The following is a 22,904-nucleotide window of genomic DNA, read 5'->3' as shown; positions in this document are numbered from 1 at the left end:
TCCTCAGTGCCTGCATAGTACTTTGCACACAGAAGGTATTTTTTAACCAGTTGTTTTTGGGTTTTTTTTAAGATTTAGGATTAGAATGAGGAAAGGGGCCTTTTAAAAAAAAAAAAAGAAAGTCTTTCTAGGAGTGCTTTTGACAGGCGTGGCAAAATTGTGATGCAAACTCAGCTTCAGTAGGACTCTGTATGTGATTGACCAGTTGATTTGTCTTGTCCCTGCCCTGTCCCTGAAACATCTCTTCTCTGGCTGCAAGTGAGAAATTAGTTGAAAACTAGGCGCTATGGTTTTATGTAATAGCAATCAAAGAACAAGCTTAATTAGATAGATACCACCCGAGACCTATAACCTATTGTAGCTTTTTATTCTACCCAAAGAAGTTTGGGTGAGTTTTAGACTACTTTGGCCACCATCACCATCACCATCAATCACCACCACGCAGAGGCCTCTGCTGTCTGTGACTGATAATAATGAAGAATGGGAATTGCCTCACTGAGGTAGTTTGCTTTTATCTTTTCAGGGGTGAATTGTGAAATTAATTTTGATGACTGTGCAAGTAATCCCTGCGTTCATGGGATCTGTATGGATGGAATTAATCGCTACAGTTGTGTCTGTTTATCGGGATTCACAGGTAACATTTCACTTCCTTTCAAAAGCCTTCCTTTCAGCTCATTACCCTCAGAAGAGTGACGTAGAAAACTTAACTTTACACATTCCCTTCCTCTGGGCCCAGGGCTTGGGTCAGAAAGAATCCTTCCACTTCTTCTCTATAGTATATGACATGGGATGTTTTGAGATGACACTGGGTATTTTCGGTTTAATTGATCAGTGCCACCTGTAAATACTACTGGAGGGGAGAGGGAGACAGAGAGAGAGAGAAACAGAGAGAGACACCCATATACATATATGCAGTGTACACACACACACACACACACGCACACACACACACACACACACACACACTATGTGTAACAGAGGTAAACACTAGCAAGAAACAGTGTCCAAAAAAACTACCCCACCACCTTCTCCCCTATCCTCAGTATTTCTTTTTGGGTGAACTTACGATTTAGAAAAGGACAGCTCAGTTTGGCAGACATGACTGAAAGCTTCCCACCCCAGAGAAAGAGACGATCCAAAATTCTTCAGGTTGTAAACTCTTCTCAGATGATTATAAATGAGCAGAGCAATATTCCTATCCCTTTTTAGTCTAAGACGTGTTAGTGAACTTGTTGGAACACAACAGAAAGGACATAGTCAGTATACCCACAAGGATAAGAATTTGTCCATTTTTCTCTGTTTTCCTCCTAGTCAAAAGTTATTAAGCCAGGACATCCTCGGAGTAGCCTCACATGCTGGCTAGGAAAACACTGTACCGTTTTTTTATTTTACAGAGCAGTACATGAGTAGGTACTTAATAAAGGCTTTTAAAAATGCAACAAATATTTTTAAGTGATGAAACAGTCATAGGCCTGCCATACAGCTATTTACAACCCTCGTAAGAAATTTCCTTTCTAGACTTTTAAACCATGATGTCAGAAGGCAGCACCAAGCCAGCTACAAATAAATGCTTCCAGTTTTCCTGCCAGTGACTTATTCTCCTTTCATGTTTTATGATTGATTGTGTTCTCCTGCCTGGCCTGCCACAAAGGTTATATGATTGTGGGGCACTTGAGAGGATATCTGTTGCCCGTATTGGGGAACAGATTGGAGAAATCACTCACATGCCAGGTAGGATGGAAACTTTCATGTCAACACCTAGGGCTATATGTGGCCTGCGTCAGCCAGACAATATTCATGCCCTGAAATGTGCTACTTCAGACTGATAGCAAGTTAAACTCAAAAAATGCCTACTGGACAACGCACATTTTTGCTAGAAGACTTCCAGAAAACAAGTTTCATGTTAAAAGTACCTGAGCCTCCGGCTGGTTAATTTTCTCAGAAAGTTCTTGAAGAATACAAACTTTTTGGCCTTGTACCAGACAAGAAAAGTAAGAGAGAAATAAATAGGTTGGGGATATTCTAAAATAAACTTAAGGTGTAGCATAAAATTCACACCAGGCAGGAAGTGGAATGTTATGATTTGAGTATGGGCCTAGATCATCTCTCTGGGGCCTCTCTCTGTCTCTTAGTCTGGGGAGTTTAAAATATCAGTGGTTCTAGTGGTGTGTGCCCACCACCTGACAGTGTGGTATGGTGTTCTTTCCCTTATTCTATTTTTTGCCATTTTAATAACAGTTTGTATGGTTCAGGGGAGCTTTTTAAAAAAAAAAAAAAGATTAAATTCTGTGTTCTGTACCTGCCTATACTTTCTAATTGTGTGATGGTTAGGATATATTGAGACAGCATCCCAAGACAGAGCCAAAGTGTTAGTAGAAGGGAAATAAGTTAGGCATATAAATACTTCTTTTTTAAAAAAAATAATTTTTTTCTATTGAGAATTTTTTTCTTCTTCTACTTCTTCCTATTGTCCCCCAATTAAAAGAAAAAGAAAGAGAATACTCTTGTGACAACTATTCATAGTCAAGTGAAGCAAATTTGCTCATTAGCCAGGTCAAAACAGCATGACTCCTTTTGAAGAGATTTTGAATCTCTTTCAGAAGGTAAGTAGCATACTTTGTTATGTTTATTAAATTATAGTGAACTGGATGACAGTGGTCTGAGCATAGACCATCATCTCCCAGCTTACCTTAGTTTTCAAACATAACAGCTTCATCTTTGGTTCTTTGGAATCAGTGGCCATTGTTGCTTTGATCAACTTCCTGGATCCTTGGAAAATTGACAAACATGTAATCCTCTACCTCTTAGACTCCTTATTTCAGTTTAATCAGTAATTACGGAGTGATCTACAAGGTGTATGATAGTGTGCTAAGTACTTCTGGTCCCTTTTTCTGAGAATAGGAGGTCCTGATGGGAAGGAACTATGCCTGGATCATTCTCCTTGCACCCATCCTATACAGAGTTCCTTGCAAAGTGCCTTTTGGAAAGGTTAGCCTGGAGTCAGATTCCAGGCAGAGGGAGCCCAGTTGACAACAAAAATTTATTAAGCTCTTTTCTAAATGTAATTCAAGTGTCCTAGGCACTGAGGCTCCCAAGTTGGGGGCAGGGAGGAGAAATTGGGTTGAATTACTTACTGAGAGTAGGACGTCTTTTCAGATTCAAATTGATTTCTGATTTTGCTTCTGCATTTGGTAAAATGTGATCTTGACCTTGACATATCTGTCCCGCTTGTGCTGCTATTCTCTTTCTCTGTCCCTGGCATTACTGCCATTTTGTCCCTTCTCCAAAGTGCCACCCATCAATTAATGTTTCCTTCTTATTCCTTCTTACCAATAAGTCCATACTGCCCATTCACATCATTCTTCCCAAAGTGAGGTTTCCGTAAACTGCATAAAAGAAGGTTCATTGCAGACTGTATTAGCATCAGAAGGCCTTATAAGTCAGTGGTGAAGATCAGGGAGAAGTCAACTACCAAGTAAAAAATTTCCTCCCCAAAAGAACTAAGGAGTAAGGGAATCTTTCCTCTGACCCAGTATTGCATAGTTCAGGGGATAGTTGTCAGACCCAGGAGCAGCCATTCATAGCTTCCTGCCAATGACAGATTTCTATCTCCTGAGTATCCTCCACCAGGATTAGAATCATCCAATATGATCTAGAGTTGGGAGGGATATCAGATAGCACCTAAGCCAACATCCTCATCTTACATAAAGGAAGGGAGACCTGGCCAGGTGGGAAGTATCTTACCATTGGTCCCAGAGCTGGACTCAAACCTGGGTTTTCTAACTTTTAAGTTCAACGTATAAGGAACAGACCAAGGAAATAGTACTTAAAAATTAATTACTAAGAAAATGTTACTTTAAAAAAAAGGAAAATAGTCACTATTATGACATTATATATTACCAAATATAGTATTATTTTATTTGTGTAATACTAAATTGCCAGTAATGAATGATTTAGAGAAATAGATAACAGATAAAAAAGTTTTGGTATCCACATATTAACTGTATATGTCTCTGTTGTAATTTCTGGTTCTAAATACATGATTGATATTGAGAGAGACTGGGAAAGAGAATGTTTTGTGTTTGTTTCTCTTTGAATGTGGTATTGCTTGAAATCTATGAATTCATTCGCATCTGGAACTTGCTGTCATTTACTTGCACATACCTCATAGGTGCTTTAAACTCAGATATCCATAACAGAGTTCATTCTTTTTCCTCCAAAACCCTCCTTTCTTCTCAACTTTTCTGTTTTGTCCAGGGCACCGTTGTCCTCCCCTCTCCTCTCAGACAACCCCCACCTAACCTTTTGCCTAGTTTTGTTATTTCTACCTTTATAGTATTGTCTCATGCATGTTCCTGCCTCTCCACTCATATGGGCACTGCCCTGGTGCAGGGACTTGTCTTTTCTATAATAGTCTTTTTATCCATCTCCCTGCCTCAAGTCTCTCCCCACTACAATCCATCCCCCTCTCAGCTGCCCAAGTAATTTTCCTGAAGCACAGGACTGATTGTGGTACCTCCCTCCCTTCCTCTCATTAAACTCCAGTGGTTCCCTATTACTTCCAGTATTAAATATGAATCCTCTGTTTGACTTTTAAAGGCCTTCAAACATGGCCCTTTCCTCCCTTCCTAACTCCTAATACTTCCTCTGCCCTGTAGACTGTATGATCCAGCAACACTAACCTTCTTTTCTGTACCTTTCCACTGACCGTCCTTGTGCCTGGAATGCTCTCCCTCCTCACCTCTAGCTCCTGGCTTCCTTGCAGACCCAACTGAAATCCTATCTTCTCAGGGAGGTCTTCTTCCATCCCCTACTCCCTACACTGCTAGTGCCTTCCTTCTGAGAGTACCTTCCATTTGCTCTGTGTGTTTGTGCATGTGTGTGTATTGTATGTAGTTATTTGTGTGTTGTGTCTCCCATGAGAATGTGAGCTTGTTGAGTATAAAGACTTTTTTTCTGCACAGTAAATTGATATAGATATAAATAAATGACCTCCATCTCAAGTCAAGTACACTTCAGCTACCTCCTGATAATTCTGCACCAAAGACTTTATCATCACTCACAACTCTTCTGCCTCTTCCAGACCTTAAACTCCAAAAGTATATTCTTACCCATCCTACTGTCTTACCTACCTGCTTCTACTTAATTGACTGCTCTTACTGGAGTCTAACATTGCAATTTTTAGTCTTTTGATTCTATCTGGTTCTCTTAGTCTGTCACCACAATACTGACCTCACTTGCCTGCATACCCTTCTTAGACTCAGTTCAATACCATTCTGAAACTCAGGATGTCTTTAGCCTTTTTGCCATTCCTATGTATTCATTAACTAACCCTGGATAAACCTACTTTCTGCTTTCTTCTCTCCTGCATTGCTGGAAAAAGTAATAAAACCATGTTGATGAGGTCTGGTGTAAATTCATTCCAGCTGACTTCAGAGTTAGATTGCTCATTGGGAATTCTTTTATTTATTGGATATTGGCTCTTTCAGCTGTGCTGCTATTATAAACATTTTTCATTCTCATCAAATGCATTTAGCTTCCACCCTGCCTTATATACTCTAGAGATGCCCTTATCTCCTTTTTACTGCTCAAGAAAAAGTATTTGATATTAACTTTCTCAACTTCCCTTTTTTTACTTCATAATCTCCCTACATCTCCAACTGGTCTTTTTCTTCACTTTCATCTTAGAGGAAGACACTCCCCTCTTATTCATCAGGATTAATCCTTCTCTTTGTATTCCTGACCTGATATCCTCTCCTCCTCTCTCCTTTGGGATCTTGCATTATCAATTTTCTCTCCTTTCTCATGACTTGAAGTCTCTCCTGCTCCATTCATTTTTTTCTCCTTTGTCTACACCAAGGGTGGGAAACCTGCAACTTCAAGGTCACATGTGGCCCTCTAGGTCCTTAAGTGTGGCAAGTCACTTGAGACTAGAGGACCACATGAGACCACAGATTCCCCACCCCTGGTCTACACAATTGTCCTGTCTTCCTTTTCTTGACTCCCTCAACCTACCATCTTCTCCACCACTTCTCATGTGATCTCTGAGATCCATCCCAGCTCTGAAGAAGCTGCCTTTCTTTGGGGGTAGCCTACCTTCAATGCCTTCGGCTCTTTGTAAGTTACTTTGGCTTTGTTCCCACCACTTTACAGAAATTTCTTTCTTTTAGGTCATCATTTTCCTAATTTCCAGATCCAATAACCATCTACTAATTCATTTCTTATTCATTCCCCCCAAAATTACAATAACTGTCCTCAAGGAGTTTATCTTCTGTTGGAAAGGATGCCATGCACATAGTCAGATGAGTATAATACGAGACAGGGTATGATGAGGGAAAGAAAAGATCCAATGTACTCTAGCAGTATTTGAGGAGAGAGGGAATACTGTTCTGTCACAGAATACTTTACAAAGGAGGTGGCCCCTAATGAGCCAGAGAAAAATCCTGAGAAACGGAGGTGAGGAAGGAGTGCATTTCAGATAATGTGGGTATACATGGGGAACAGTCTGTACTGATCCATGGAGGTGGGAGGTAGCATGTTGAGTTTGAGAAATAGGTAGTATTCCAGTTTGGATGGAACACAGAGTATATGTGAAGGAGAGTAATATGGAGCATGGTTGGAAAGGAAGGTTACAGCCAGATGGTGGAGGGCTCTTAGTGAGTTGTTATTTAATTGTACAAGCAAGAGAGCATGTTTGAGAAAGAGTAACACAGATGGACCTTCGAAAAATTATGTTTCTGTCTGTGTGAAGAGTGAATAGGAGAGGAGAAGCTAGAAACAGGGATACCAGTTATGAGTGATGGGGTAATGACCATATGAGTAGAGCTAAGGGAACACACTTGAGATGTGTGGTGTCAGAATCAGCAGGAATTAGCAACGTCTTAGATGTAAAGGATGAGGAAGGGGGGCAAAGAAGATTCTGGAGTTTGAAGGTAAATTAGGTGGGCCACCACCAGTTCCTTAAATATTTTCATGTGAAATGCATGCATTTGGAAAGCCATGTAAAAAGAATTGATTTCCTTTTGTCATAGGGCAAAGATGCAATGTTGACATTGATGAGTGTGCCTCAAACCCATGCCGTAAGGGCGCAACATGCATCAATGATGTGAATGGTTTCCGTTGCATCTGTCCAGAAGGACCTCACCACCCCAGTTGTTATTCACAAGTGAATGAATGCCTCAGCAATCCCTGCATCCATGGGAACTGTACAGGTGTTGCCAATGGGTAAGTTTGTTTGGTGTGACATTTGATGTCACATATGGAACTTCCATATTTTACTGAAGGTCATTTCTAGTTGGATCCACAGATTAACAGGTTTGCAGAAAGCCAGAAATGAAGTTAGCTCTTTTTAGATATTAAAATAAACATTTTCACATTATTATTACTATAAATTCAGTATTTACAGCAAACTGACAACCATGGGGGTTAGGCTTCTACCCAAACCCCACAATTTGAACCATTTACATCTTGAACAAATGAGGCAGGATATGACAAGAATTATGTCATTGTCAGGGAGACCTGCATCAGGGCAGGCCTTCCAGGCCGAGCAAACAGAAGAACGTGTTTGTTCATTGTCCCCCACTGAATCTCTCTGGGCAATTATATCTGTTGCCTTCAACTGGATTTTACTTCTGTTTTTATGGTTGTTGTAAATGGGATTAAATGAGCTTATTTTTTTCCCCTCTCTTCCTTAGCTCAGGGTTATATTCCAGTAGTAATTTAGAATCAAAAGTAGGAATTTCTCCAGTGCATTGTGTGGTTTTCTTTCAGGTACAAGTGCCTCTGTGAAGCAGGCTGGGTTGGCACCAATTGTGAGGTGGACAAAAATGAATGTCTCTCCAACCCCTGTCAGAATGGAGGAACCTGTGACAACCTGGTGAATGGATACAGGTGTACCTGCAAGCAGGGCTTTAAAGGTGAAAACAAAAGCGTTCGTTTCTGCTTGGTTTGGGATGGAATGGTATATGGAGTCAGTTTTGTGGAAGGAACAGGAACAGGGTTTTGATTTCACTCTTTAGTTCTCCTGAGACATGCAGTGTTTTATCGGTGGGTTACAGGGACAATTCAGTGAGAGCGAGGTGGAGGTCAAGTGTATTTAAAGCACGTTGGCATATCGAGGGCAAGGGATCCATGCTCTCCATCCCCTTATAATGGAACCATTGTTCATTTTCTGATGTTCTCAGATAATCACCTATTTGCTTTCTAGGAAAGTAGCCATTCAGGAGTTCTTTGTAATTATTCCTTGGGTCCCCATTGTTGTTTCTGCCACCATTTTTCTTTTGGAAAACCCAGGAAAAAGGCTTTCGAGTATTTTAGTGACCTACTATCCTTAATCATTTGAAAACCAGGTTTTAAGAAGCACATCTTTCTTTCCTTTATTTAGTCAGCACATATTTTTGGAATGCCTTATCTGTGCAAGTCCTTATGACAGAGGGTACAGAGGATACAGAAACATGTAAGATACAGCAAGGAATTTATAATCTAGTAGGGAAATAAGAAAGACCCAGATAATGGCAACAGAGTCCCTCTGCTGGGGAGGTAATCCCCTTAGTTGCTTGCCATAATCCTATTTCTTCTTCATTTTATAAGACCTCACCATTTCTGAAATGGGAAGATTTCTAATGTGGGTGTCTCATCTTTACTGTGGCCTCCTACATAGCTGGATGAAACTCTCCCTGTCATGTACTCAGAAATTCCCAAGATCCAGATGTCTTTGTGATTCCATCTTGTACCCAGATCCTCCTGCCTTCCTAGAAGCCTGCCTCATTTTCTTTTATCCCCCTGACATGAACCTTATCACACTAGACTGAAAAATGCAAGGCATACCCCTTCTTCCCCTCAATCTGTATACCTTCCCCTCCCAATCCCCTTAATCAGAGTCTTCAAAAGTCAGAAGGAATTCCTTCTTTCCTCATTTCCTTTCTGGAGGTGGATTTGGAAAAGCAGTGAATGTTATGACTTTTGGAGGTAGGAGGGTATCAGAGTAGTGGTGAATACTATGAATCTGAGAGAGGAGGTATAAATCAGACATATTAACATTTGCCCAGTTATGTATTTAAATTTCTGAACTGGTATTTTGTACAAAAATCTGTAGCACTGTGATGGCAGGAATACCTCACATTTTTATATGACACTTTACAATTTACAAAGTTGTGTTTTGTTTTTTCAAAACAACCCCATCAGAAAGATGGTATGCCAGTAATATTGTCTCCATTCCAAATGAGGAAACTAAGGCTTGGTTTGAGTGGCAGTGACTAAGCAGGGAATCTGGCCAAGGTCTTCCGTCTGACTCTCCATCCTGTACTCTTATTGCTTATTTTAACGATGCTTTGAGAGTCAGGCCTTTAAGATAGGGATTGGACTAGGTGGCCCTTCCAACTTTCAAATTCTGTGTGATTCAGAAGTTGTGATTTTTCATAGTGCATCAAGTTTACAACATGTTATGATATTCTTTGGACCATTTCTGAGGGATTCTTTGGAAAAGCCTAAGTCCCTGTTGCCTCTAAAGAATTGTATAGGCAGTGGTGATTTCTCATCACATTTAATGGGAACTTTTTCTAGCACCCTGAAAGAGTTACTGTAATTTCCAGTGTGAATTTTGCTTGCATTATTCATTTGAGGCAGCAATGAGGCTGACATTAAATTTCATTCTTTTTTTTCTCATTTCCTGTCATCTGTAGGTTACAATTGTCAAGTCAATATTGATGAATGTGCTTCAAATCCATGCCTTAATCAGGGTACCTGCACTGATGACATAAGTGGCTATACTTGTCAATGTATGCTTCCATACACAGGTGAGTTCCTTGGGTGACCAACAGGTATACATGTTAAAACAGAACAGGCCCTTGGCTCTCTAATGTCATTTAGAGCATTTGATTATCAATGACATTATCTCTGGTAGCAGAATAACAGAAAATTACCACTCCAGGTATCCTCCTCCTTTGGGCTCGTTGGCTGGATCCATAGAATTATGGAAAATGTTATGCCTTCTTGTGATGTGGGAGGCTCCTATGTACCCTTGTTCTCTTTTGTAACTATAGAATTCCAAACTGTAAAGAGTTAGAAGGAACTTCACTTAGTCCAATTGACTGAAAATCTTTTTTTCTCAAATATTCCCAAGCAAGTTGGGTTTCCTGCCTTCCCTTGAAGACCTACAGCGAGGAAGAGCCCATATGGACCACCCTCTGTTAAATGTAGCTATTTTATATCATTGTTCTCACTGTAAAGGCAGAGAAACTGTGTAGTCCAGGGAATTGCAAAGGCAGCAGCTTAAAAGAATGGCACAGTTTGCATCCAGTATCCAGATGTTTCCAAAATCATATTTATGCTTTTTGTTATATCACTGTTTACAGTTCTCATTTCTAGTGTCTACCAAGTGCTCATGTGTCCAAACCTAGGGTCATCATCTCCTTTCCAGTGCCCCCCAACTTCCTGCCAATGCCCTGTTTTCATCTTTTCCCTGTATCTGTTCATTGTTAAAACCTTACAATTATTCTTGACTCTTCTGTCTTCCTTTTCTCCCACATCCTATCAGTTGCCATGTACTTCAGTTTTATGTGGGGGAAGTCTGACATTCAGGTTCTCTATTCTGCCTTTCACCAGCCTGTATTGGCATTGAATGGAATATGACTGTGTATGCAGCCCAGTCATACTGAGGCCTGCAGCTGATTTTGAGAACACTTAATTTGTCGTCAAATTGCTCAGATACTAGGAAGATATTTGTTTATGTTGTGGCTGTAGATAAGATCCACATTAAAATTATATCCTGCATGTGAACATAGAGGGATTACATCTGACCAAAACCACAAGCATATTAAAGTCCCAGTGCTTGGCATATGGTCACATTCATCTCTAATTGACTCTGGTTCACTGTGACTGGTAATGGAACAGTCTGCTTTTTCCTTAGATCATTTGAGTCATAATCAGTCTGATGAGACATCATTCTGGAAATTTCTGTCAAAATCTAAGGAAGGTATTTTTTTTCCAATTGGAACACAAAATTTGGCCAAGAGTTAGCCAGTTAGTTATGATTTTAGCCAGTGCCATACTCAAAAGAGGGAAACTCTTTGTTCTCAAGCTTTTATTGAATATTTATGCTCAGCGTTCCATAATTCCTTCACTAAATAAGTTGAGAGCTTCAGTTCTTTTGGATTTACCTGAGGACCAATGGAATGTCATAGAAGTACAGCATTTCCTCCTTCACGCTTCCATCACACCTTTCCCCAGTACACATGGCTTCTGTCACTAAATGGAGGATTTCTGGAACTAACATTGGAAAACAAAATGAAATATCATGGATGCTTTTCTTGTTTAACAAAAAGAAGATCTATGTGGCAATACTATCCCCATTCCTCATTTTTCAGTCCTCAGTTTTAGGTAGAGTTGTTGACTGCTAATGTTCCTGTTTTCTGAATATGCCAAAAGGGTAAATTGTCTATTCTTCTAGCCTGTTTATTTCCACATGATCACAGTGCTTTGGTCCCTGCAGGCAAGAATTGTCAGATCTTGCTGGCCCCTTGCAATCCCAACCCATGCGAGAATGCTGCCATTTGCCAAGAATCTGCAAATTTTGACAGTTATACCTGCATGTGTGCTCCTGGATGGCAAGGTGAGATGGACATTCAGCTTAGTGGGGATGGAGAAAACAAATTTCCATAAGCAGTAGTTCTCATGTTCAGGCAGAGGGAGAACAAAAGACTGATTTAAATTCCTAGACTCCAGGTCTTCCGAGTATCCTTTCCCCTGCTTTGAACACAGGGCTAGAGTTGGAGTTGGCCGCACCTTGTCCGCCATCATCCATGCTTCTGGGGCCCCCTAGTGGTTGAAGTGCTATATTGGTGCACAGACCTGTAGGGAATCTTGGACAACCTCTTTGTGCTCCCCACCTGGGCATCCATCGGCAGGATGCCTTAAGATCCCAGAGTTTCTAAGGCTTGCTCCTCTGGTGCTTCCAGGGCCTCGGTGTAATGTGGACATTGATGAGTGTGCCTCCAAGCCATGTATGAACCGCGGCATCTGCCATAACACTGAGGGCAGCTACTTGTGCAAGTGTCTCCCTGGCTTCACCGGTGTGGACTGTGAAGAAGACACTGACGACTGCCTTGCTAGTGAGTGTGTGCGCCAACTGGCCAGTCCATAGTGGGGAGGGACTGCCTACTGCCCTAAAACAGGGATATTGTGGGAAAACAGCAACAGCTGCCATGAGGGATGAGCCAGAGCTGGTTCTCTGAAGATGGCTTGCTTCTGGTTTCTCTAATAATAATGACAGAACTCTAGGGCAAAGTTGAGTCCAAAAGTGATTTGAGGAATGCATTATCTTTCCCTTTTATAAAATAGAGGCCATGTATTAGCCCTCTTAGAGTAGCAATCTTATTCATACATATATATGTGTATGTATATATAAATGTACATACATGTATATATACATGCATTCATACATACATACATGCATGCATGTATACGGCAGGCAGATAGCACAGTGGATGGAATTCTATCCTCAGTCTGTACCTGGATATACTCATATATTCAATGTATATCATATATATTCAATATATATCATATTATATATATATATATTTATATCAACAAATATATTCAGTCTCCACCTGGATAAAGACTCCTTTGGAGTAATGACTTTCTTCTACTTCTTTGCATCTCCCCCAATATCCAATATGGTGCCTTGCACATACTGGGTATCTAGTAAATGTTTATTAATACTCAGTGTGAATAAAATACTCGACAATATTTTCTTCATTCTGTTTACCATTCCCCCAGTTCTTTGGCTAGGCTACTTTGCCTTTCACACAGAGAAAGAAGCAGCAAGATCCTCCAAGTCCTTGAAGCCAAAGGGAGCAGAGAAAATCGTTCTGTCCAGGCTGGAACTCATGATGCTTTTTTCCTAACTAAGAAAATTAGCAGCTTCCAGGAGGACCAAGCATCAGCATATCAAAAGGGGAAGCTTGGATATGTAGTCTAGAGAGCAAGCACCATGTAAACCCAGATCAGGAGAGAGAAAGGTTCATGACCAACAGAGCTGAGCTAGACCCTGGGTCTTTGGTCACAGATCCAGTGCCTGATGCTTCTTTTATGAGAGTACTTGACTCTGCTCCCTTTGGGTTCTTAAGCAGCTCTGTGAAGGAAGGACCTTGACTAGTCTCAGTGACTCATGGAAGCTGTTCTTGGAAGTTTTCACATACTTGTGTTCATTATTTTAGATCCCTGCCAGAATGGTGCTTCCTGTGTGGACGGAGTGAACACCTTCTCATGCCTTTGTTTGCCGGGGTTCAATGGTGATAGATGTCAGACAGACATGAATGAGTGTCTGAGTGAACCCTGCAAGAATGGAGGAACCTGCTCCGACTATGTCAACAGTTACACATGCAAGTGCCAGGCTGGATTCGATGGACCTCACTGTGAGAACAACATTGATGAATGCACAGAGAGGTGAGGAACGGTCACCTAGGAATGGACATCCCTACAAACAGAAAGGAAAGGGGGGAGGTTGATGCAAATCATATTTCCTGAGGTGGAGAATTTGCTTGGGTTTCACTACCACTTCCCAAGCCTTTCAACCAAAGCGGCTGACCTTTAGGTAATTAGCAGATAATATAGCCTTCTGGATCTTAAAAGTGGGAATAAATGTTCAATAGGAAGCAAGGAGAGCCTTTGATCCTTGTCTTTAGCTTTTTACCCACCTCTTGGCTCATTGTCCATTTGTTCTATAGTTGGATGGGATGCCATTTTAGTCCCTCATTCTTTGGGAATTATGTAAGTAGGCACTTAGATGTCCTTATTTATCATGAATTTTGCAAATTCTGTAGCTCTTCCGTGGTAACTGGAGAAGAAATATCAAGTCCAGAGCCCTCACTCCAATCCTTTTCAAAAGTATTAATTTTGCTAAAATAAAAAAAAGTAACCATGAAAAGCTAGTGAAGGCCTGAACAAGAATCCTGGAGAACCAAGCATTTTCTAGGGCTTCCCAAGTCAGCCCACTATCTCCTAAGTCCTTGATCAGCGGTAAAGAGGAGAATGGTGTTGGGCTTTTTTTGCCTCTCTATTGAGTTTGGTGACCACAGGAAACAATCCTGAAATATATGAAAAGGAATATGGCTTTGGGGTTGTTGGGGGCATAAGTTCCCAAGGTTTTTTACCTACTTTGGAGTCCTTGGATTTCAGATTCTCAGTCAGTGACATTAGTAGACTCTGGTGTCCTTGTCATCATCTTGATATTGGTTATCTTCTGTTTGTCTCTCAGTTCTTGCTTCAACGGAGGCACGTGTGTGGATGGAATCAATTCCTTTTCTTGTCTGTGCCCTGTGGGTTTCACTGGTCCATTCTGCCTTCATGAGATCAATGAGTGCAACTCTCATCCATGCCAGAATGAGGGTACCTGCATTGATGGCCTCGGGACCTACCGCTGCAACTGCCCATTGGGCTACACAGGGAAAAACTGTCAGGTAATTAACCTCTTCCCTACCCACCCACCCTCTTTTTCAATTCTTGCACTTGAATCAGCTCCTTCTAAAATCCACTTCTTGAGTCTGGCATCCTAAGGCCATATTAATTCCTAAAGTAGCATGGGGACCCTCCTCCTGGTTGGTGATTCTGAAATCACTTCCAAACAATGCAACCATTTGATTGCAAGAGTTGCCAGTTCCTATACATTTAGCTTACACTCCAGAAAATCTGACAAGTTGTGTTGTCCAGTGGAAACAAGTGAAAAGGAAGAAGGGATAAAGTTTCAACAAAGGTCAAGACTGGGAAAGGAGTCTGGGGGCTGCTGTGGGTCTGTTTAGCAAGAAAAGAGAAGTGTGAGAATAAATGGAAGATAGAATTAAGATGATTTACCTTTAGAGAAAGCTGTGCTTTCCTTTTTGCATGAGGACAAAACAGCTCCCAATATACAGGACAGAGAGAAGCATTTCTGGCGGAACAGAATGGGTGGGAATTTCTGGCAAAATGAGTCTGAAATGAAAGAATTCTTGACCACACTTAGCTACTGTTTCTATTTCTAGTGGAATGCCAGTACCTGCCCTGTTTTCTTTTACACTTTTGGATTCTTGGATATTTATGTGTGTGTGTGTGTGTGTTTGTGTGTGTGTTGTCTTTCAGACCCTTGTGAACCTTTGTAGCCGGTCACCGTGTAAAAATAAAGGCACCTGCACTCAGAGAAAAGCAGAGTCCCAGTGTCTGTGTCCACCTGGCTGGACTGGGGCTTATTGTGATGTGCCCAATGTCTCCTGTGAGGTGGCTGCATCCCACAGAAGTGAGTCCTGGCTTCTGGTGTGGGTGGTGCTGATTCTAGCAAAGAATATGGCATGTATAGTAGGAAGGAAGAATGAAAAACTAGATATTCATGGTAGAAATGGAGAAAGATACAAGTCAAAAGGATGAAGGGAATTGGAAATCACAGTTCTGAGGTTTCCAGGGCCATGTGTGCCGATAGAAAAAATCCCTTAAACATCATCTGTGATGGGTTCTAGAGGGAGAACCCTATGACTTCCGAAGGCAACCGTTCCATTTTCAAGCAACTGTAATTATTCCCATGTTCTTTCTTAGATAAATCTGCCTGTCTACAAATTCTACCCTTTACTCCTAATTCTGCCCTTTGAGGCCTGGCAGAATAATTTTAGTTTCTCTTCAGACTATATAAAAAAAAGCTTTCATGTCCCTGCTAAAACTTCTCCCAGCTAAACATTGCAGCTAATTCCGTCAACTGACCTTAATATGCCATGATCTCAAGTCCTTTCACCATGCTTTTAACGTAATGATACAAAGATCTAATGGCCCAGGTCCCCAGGCAGATCCTGGAGATCCCACACTAAAGGCTTTCCAAGCTAACTGCTCCTTGGATTCAAGCATTCAGTCAGTGTAGAATCCACTTAACTCTGTTATCTTCTAGCACACAGCTCTCCACCTTACCCTCTCCCCCCAAAAAATATCATGCAATGCTTCATCAAATCAGATAGGGATAGGAACTAGATATATGATTTCATTGTTTGAATGCAGGTCATTACCAGGTCTTCCTGACTCAGGCCAACATTCCATCTGGTATGTTATACTGCCTCTCAGTTAATTTCTTTTTCCAGAGTCCAGGTTCTGTGAATCCATTCCCCTCACCTGTGAGTCTAGTGTAGTATTGAGTCTAGTAGTGAGTCTAGAGTCTAAAGTTTTCCTACACCCCACTCAAAAAAATGAAATTAACCTAGAATGGGTTGTTCTTGGTGAAACCATTCTGATGTTTCTTTGTGATCACTGCTACCTTCTCCAGATGTTTATAACCATCCCTTTAATAAAACATTCTGTAATTTTGCCATGAAGAAGTTAGACTTATTACTCTAAAGTTTGTAGACTTTACTCACTTTCCTTTTTTGAAAAATCAGGATATTTGCCGTTTTCTAGTCCTATAGGGCCTTACCCCCCTCTCCATGGTCTTTCAGATATCACTGACAGTGACTCACTCCAAATCACATCTGTCAGTTTTCTCAGTAGCCTTGGATGGAGTACACCTGGGCCCGATCTCTTAAATCTTAGTTATTTAGAAGGGCAGGACAGAAGTGGTAATTAGAAAAAAATCAAGTAAAAGTCAGATATTGAATGAATCTGAAAATCTGCTGTGTACTGTCTCCCAGCTATTAGTGATCTCTTTTATCTAAAATGATGTCTCTCTTCTTGCATCATATTTTTATTACTTGAATTAGAGTTGTTTTTATTTTTGTCTTACTCCTGTCGCCTAATGGAAACTATGTCTTCTTTCATCTTCATGTCCCTAATATCCAGTATTGTGCACTGCACATTTTAAGTATTTAAGAAATATTTACCAAGCTAAATTGATTTGAACTCCTTGTTTTCTTCTTTCCATAATATCATAAACTAGAAACATTAAAGATCCCATCAAATCTTTTACTTAAGGACCACATTTACCTTCATTCCCTATATATTTTTCTTGGTACCATTTTAAATGTTTTAGAATGGTGCACCAGAAAGAGCCATGGGCTTTAGAGTCACAAGATGCAGTTTCCAATCCCAACCAAGGCAAATGACCTTGGACAAGTTACACCATCCTTGAACCTCAGTTTCCTCATCTATAAAATGGAAATAAACATTCCCATTTTGCATAACAGTAGGGCTGTTGGGATGAAATCCACTTTATCAGTCATACAACAGTTTATAAATGTAAGCAACGACAGAACTGTTTAACACTCCTGGCACCATTTCTAGTATATGAAAATTCCAGACATCAGTAAGAGCACATCTTTAAAATCTGGTTTTTTTACCTAAATTGTTGGACTTTTCTGTCCTCACTGCCTTCTCATGTTCCTGGAGATGATGTTCAATACACTATTTTACTTTACATGAGAATGAATGCTTCTATTTTCATGATTAGTCTGTTATTAGCTTTAGATTAGCCGAGTCTTTGAGTTAGGAACTGAAGATGTTAATAAAATGGAATTTCTACATTGATTTTTGATCATTTGCTAGGGTTTTTTTGAGCCTGCCACTTGCCTTGTGTCATATACTATGTGTGATGCAATTCTGCTTCTCTGTTATTCCATAGACGTGCCTGTTGATCACCTGTGTAAACACTTGGGGACATGCATCAATGCTGGCAACACTCACCATTGCCAGTGCCCCCTGGGCTACACAGGAAGCTATTGTGAAGAACAGCTGGATGAATGTGCCTCCAATCCCTGCCAGCATGGAGCCACTTGCAGAGATTATGTTGGAGGATATAGATGTGAGGTGGGCAAGACACTCACGATGCTCTCTTATGGGCTGCCTTCTGGTCAGGGTCAAAGATTTACTTTAATAGCAGATTTTTCAGTGTAATATCAAGATAGAATTTAGCATAGTTTGTTTCTGACCGAATGTATTGATAATTTGTTTTATTTACTCCAGCTTCCCATGAATTGCTAATAGTTACTAGACTGTAAGGTTTATTAGGGCAGGAATTACGTCTTATCTAAACTTTGCATTTTTCCCACTGCCTAGCAAGGTATCCCTACATAGTTTAAGTACTTAGTTCTTATTGAATTGAATCAACTTTTGGAGACTGCTAAACATGATCCCAGAAAATATACTGCAATTTAACTCCAAACCCAAATCTCTGCCTTTGGGGAAGTTCCATAGACCCCTGGGGTCTTCTTCGATATATCTCTGGAGACATCCTATTGCTAGCTATTTCCACGAAGGAATGTCCATTCCCACACCACCCCCAGTTTTGGTTTGTATTTTCACAGTACACAAACATTGATCATTATCCCTATCTCTTGGTTCTTTTCCTGCTATCTACAGACATGCCCAGGTTTCCCCATCCTTAAAAAAAAAATCCTTCTCTAGGACCTACCATCTCCATGAGGTATCATTCAACATTTCTTCCCCCTTTTTCAGTCAAATTCTTTTAAAAAAAAAATCCTATCTACACTCATCGCCTCCTTCATAAATTCTTGTTGAATGATTAAATTGAGTCAAATTAAAACCTAGGACAATTGATGCCTTCTTTAACTTATCTATTTTTCAAGGATATAGTCAGATACCAACAGAGACTTGGACTGTTCCTAAATAAACTGGGAAACAAAGTAGGAAAGTCTGACAAGCCTGGATTGATAAAAGTGTACAGTTTGTCAGCTGCTCTCTTAGTCTGCACTCTGATAATGGTCCTATAGCCCATGAGTGATCTTTTTTCCCTTGTTAACAGTGTGTACCAGGATACCAAGGTGTCAACTGTGAATATGAGGTAGATGAATGCCAATACCAGCCATGCCAGAATGGAGGGACTTGCATTGACTTAGTGAACCATTTCAAGTGTTCCTGTCCACCAGGCACTCGAGGTATGTAGGACATGGAATGGACCTTTACAGTGGGAGAGTAAACCCTGCCATTAGAGTCTCTCCTATTCTCCCAGTTCTTAGGGAGCTCTCCTGTGACTTTTAGTAACATCTTTTTCATTGGTTTTAAGAACTAGGGGAAGGAAATCTGTCCTATATTCACTTAACATAGAATGGAAAACATTAAAGAATTCTGTAAATTCCATGTGATAGCTAGTTTGGACCTAAGCATGAAAGTTAATGGAAGGATTGTGGGTTCAATGGGTGCTTTGCTCACTGCTTTGCTTTGCTTTGTTTGTTTTGTCTTGGGTCAGATCATACTCGTTTTGAGAGTATTTTTAAATCTGCATATTTTAACAAAGCACAGGAATATTTGCTCTGATCAGCCTATTACAAGAAGTGTAGGAGAGCTAGCAAGTTTTTTCTTGGGTGACAAAGGAAAACAGGTCAAAAAGAAGGTCATGTACCCCAACTCAGCTCTCTGAAGTGAAGTACATTTTGATCAATATCCTTTCAGAAATGTCGTTTTATTTTGGTGGCAGATTAAAGTGTGCTTATCTGTCCTAATTTATGAGTCAAGTAAGGAAGGAGATAACAGGAGAAAACTTAAGGGAGATGGTGTCATCGTTCCTGAAATATTTCCCTAAATCAGATATTTTGGGCTGAAAGGGACATTAGAGGCCATCTAGGCTAGCCTGTGGCTGCAACATGCCCAATGAGTGGTCCTCCGGCCTTTATTCGAAGAACTCTGTGAGGAGAACTCACTGTTTCAGGAGGCATCCCATCCCATTTTGGGGTCACTCTTAATTGTGAGGATGTTAGGAAGAGTTTATTTCCTGATATTAAGGCTAAAATGACTTCTTTGCAACATCCACCTGCTGCTTCTGGTTTTACCTCCTTAGCCAAGAACAAATTTAATCCCTTGTCCACATGTCTTTAGATATTTGAAGAGTATTGCCACGTCCCTTCTAAGACTTCCCCAGCCAGATATCTGCAGCTAAAGATCTCCACCTTCTTCAGCTAATCCTAGTATGCCTTGTTGCTAAGGCCTCTGGATATTTTAGCCTTCATTTTCTGGATGCTGTTCCCCTTGTCAGGATCCTTCTCCCAAGGTAAAGCGTGGTGCCACAAGGGCATTTTGACCAGGCCCAAGGGAAGCAGAGCTAACTGTCCCTTTCCTTCTTGCAATCAGGAGTTGAGTTCGCTTTTCCTGACTGCCATATCCTTTTGTCAACTCATGTTGAGTTTGTAATTCATCAAAATTAACTATTAGTTAGTGACTCCTCCACCATCTTGTACTTAGAAAGTTGTTTTTGAACCCAAGTTTTGAACTTTGTTTATTTTTGTCAAATGTCATTCTGTTAGAATTGACCCATTGTTCTAGTCTAATGGTTCTCAGATTTTTTGGCCTCTGGACCCTTTTACATTTTTACCATCCAAAACAATAATAAAAATGCTGAACAGCCTAGAACTAAGTACAGGTCTCATGGATACTACTAAAGAATGTCTTCCAGATTAGAATCCATGACTAGTCTTGGGATCATGACATTGGAAGTGGGGGGAGGAGAACATGACTTGATCCATGTAGGTCTAGAATTCAGTGGATAGTATTTTTTTGGCAACAGGTTTTGGTTCAGTATAAGGAGGGCCTTTCTTATCTGAGCTGTTACCTTGTGAAGTAGAGAATTCTTAACCTTGGTTGTCCTATGGACTGTGTCATTATTTGACCTTTTGCTGCTTCTCTTTCTCTGTCTTCAAAGAGGAGTGATTATCCCTGCAGAGATCATATGTGTAGGGACTTAGAGCCATTAAGAATAAAGGGCCCTCTCCAAAGATAAGATCATCTCCTTCAAAGATCAGTCTCTAGTGCAGGGGCTTTTTACATACAGTAGACTTTCAGCAAGCATTTATTGATGGTGAGGAAGAGGATGATGATGAAAATGAGAGGAGCCAAGTCTTTCAATTTCCTTTCTCCCTAAGCCCTGAGTGTCCCATCTCTAATTGTTGGCATCTAGGGTGATTGAAACTCTTGTTCCCTCCAGTTTATTTTGTCCAAGTGATTCACCCCTCCTCACCATTTAATTTCCAGAAGCTTGTTTGCTACTTAACCACAATACTTACCTAATTACAATACTTAGAGTTAAAAGCAACAACAAAAAAATGCCTACTAGTTGTAGGGTGGAAATGATTTTAATTGATCCTGACCTCCTCCAAAGGGTTTAAGCCTAGAGGAGGAGGTCATGGTACCTCTGGGCAGCCCTTGAGGCTACGGCTAGCACACCACCATCTCCTACTCCTGTCTTTCCTTCTCTCTTCCCTTTTCTATTTCTTCTTTCTTTCCAGTCCTTTCTCCCTCTGTTCTTGGGGCCTGCTTGTGGTTTAGTGAAAAGAACAATGAATTGTGACTAAGGATACACCCCTGTTTTTGTTGCTGACCTGCCATTCACTGGTTGCTTGACTAGGTGAGTCACTGAATCTCCTTCCCTTCCTCCTCAGTAAATGAGGGGGCATTAGGCCTAGATGATCTTGCAGGACTCTTCAAACTCTCCAATTCTTAATTCCCTTGTCCTCTCCTCTCTCTCTCCCTGTTCCTTTCCTGTTTGTTTCTGCTTGGACTTACTCATGGATCCCATGAGAATTATTCTTCCATAAGGTGGTGATGAATAGCCACAACTAAGCAGGTCACTAATTCCTGACTTAGAAGATCCCACCAGGGTTGAGTTACAACATCTGATGAGCTCTGAAAGAGCTGACCCTTTGCTCAGAATTAATGCTCAGTTTAATTATCATGGCTCATGTTTTTCCCTCTCTCCCAGGCCTCCGATGTGAAGAGAACATAGATGACTGTGCTCCAGATGCAGGAGGCCCCCACTGCCTCAATGGGGGGCAATGTGTGGATAAGATCGGGGGCTACACCTGCCGTTGCCTTCCTGGCTTTGCTGGTGAACGCTGCGAAGGGGATATCAACGAGTGCCTCTCCAACCCCTGCAACCCCGAAGGCAGCCTGGATTGCATCCAACTCATCAATAACTACTCGTGCATCTGTCGGAGTACCTTCACTGGTGAGCAGGGCCCTATGCCTCTCCCCTTCACACTTGCTGATGCCATGGAGCTCAGTAGGGCCTGCAGTAATAGCAGCCTGGACCTCCCTCTCAGGGAGGCAGCCAGCCTTCTGCTTAGATAATACGGGAGGGACAAGCCCAGAACTCAAGTGGACTTTGTAGGCATTTTCCCCTTAGATGACTTGGTCAACAGATGGTGTGACAACGGTCATAAATCTTTGATTACCTCTAGTCTTTTTGAAAGGATAGTATATACTCACCAGCTCCCTTCTGAGCTCCCATAATCTGGCTTCCACCCCTACCACTCCACTGAAATGAATCTCTTTTTTCCCCCTTCATTTAATATTTTATTTTTCCCCAAATACATGTGAAAACAATTTTTTAACATTTGTTTTTTATAATTTTGGGTTCCAAGTTCTCACCTTCTCTCCTTCTCCCCACTCATTGAGAAGGCAAGCAATTAAATGTAGGTTATACATGTGTAGTCTCTATGAAATAATTCTCTTGAAAGCTGAGGGATTATGGAGTCCAGCCCACACCTCAACAGAAATCCTTTTTACAACAGCTTTGACAAGTGGACATCTCGGTTAGGCTTTGAAAAGCTCCGCGGAGGGAGGTGCCTCTTCTCTTTAGGGGCACTTCTGATTGTTAGGAAGGTTTTTCACACATGACGTGAGTCTCTTTTGGCCCATCTTTCTTGGTCGCCTTCCCTGGCTTTTCTCCTTCCTTAAATGTCAGCTTTCCTTAAGGTTCTGTATTTGGTCCTTTTACTAAGCTCTCTCTTTTGTTTAAAGTGATTTCATCCATTCTTGTGGCTTCAGCAATCATTTGGGCAGAGATGACCCCTACAGCTAGAGAGAGGAGGCAGCGAAGTCAAGAAGACCTGCCTCTGCGGTCTTATTTATCCTTTTCTCTGGCTGGAATGTCCTTCCCCTAAATTTCCACCTCCATTTTGGGGGGGGGGGGGGGCTACTGGTCAATACAGCCAGCAGAGGGCAGCCTTGTCACGTAGCAT

At 41.1% G+C, this 22,904-nt stretch overlaps 1 protein-coding gene across 1 annotated transcript in view; it reads left to right on the top strand.

The window, feature by feature from the left end:
- The window catches only part of NOTCH2 (notch receptor 2), a 179,877-nt gene that overhangs the window by 138,300 nt on the left and 18,673 nt on the right, over positions 1 to 22,904 (top strand). Inside the window, exons 12-23 of the mRNA XM_072644543.1 lie at positions 524 to 634; positions 7,032 to 7,224; positions 7,771 to 7,916; positions 9,681 to 9,794; positions 11,489 to 11,608; positions 11,955 to 12,107; positions 13,215 to 13,443; positions 14,255 to 14,456; positions 15,112 to 15,265; positions 17,558 to 17,742; positions 18,698 to 18,830; positions 21,644 to 21,889. Coding sequence (XP_072500644.1) covers positions 524 to 634; positions 7,032 to 7,224; positions 7,771 to 7,916; positions 9,681 to 9,794; positions 11,489 to 11,608; positions 11,955 to 12,107; positions 13,215 to 13,443; positions 14,255 to 14,456; positions 15,112 to 15,265; positions 17,558 to 17,742; positions 18,698 to 18,830; positions 21,644 to 21,889 — 1,986 coding nt within the window. The remainder of the gene's footprint in view (positions 1 to 523; positions 635 to 7,031; positions 7,225 to 7,770; positions 7,917 to 9,680; positions 9,795 to 11,488; positions 11,609 to 11,954; positions 12,108 to 13,214; positions 13,444 to 14,254; positions 14,457 to 15,111; positions 15,266 to 17,557; positions 17,743 to 18,697; positions 18,831 to 21,643; positions 21,890 to 22,904) is intronic.

The sequence above is a fragment of the Notamacropus eugenii genome, chromosome 2, assembly GCF_028372415.1.
Source record: "Notamacropus eugenii isolate mMacEug1 chromosome 2, mMacEug1.pri_v2, whole genome shotgun sequence".
NCBI classification, from domain to species: Eukaryota; Metazoa; Chordata; class Mammalia; order Diprotodontia; family Macropodidae; genus Notamacropus; species Notamacropus eugenii.
This window is presented reverse-complemented; position numbering and strand designations above follow the sequence as displayed.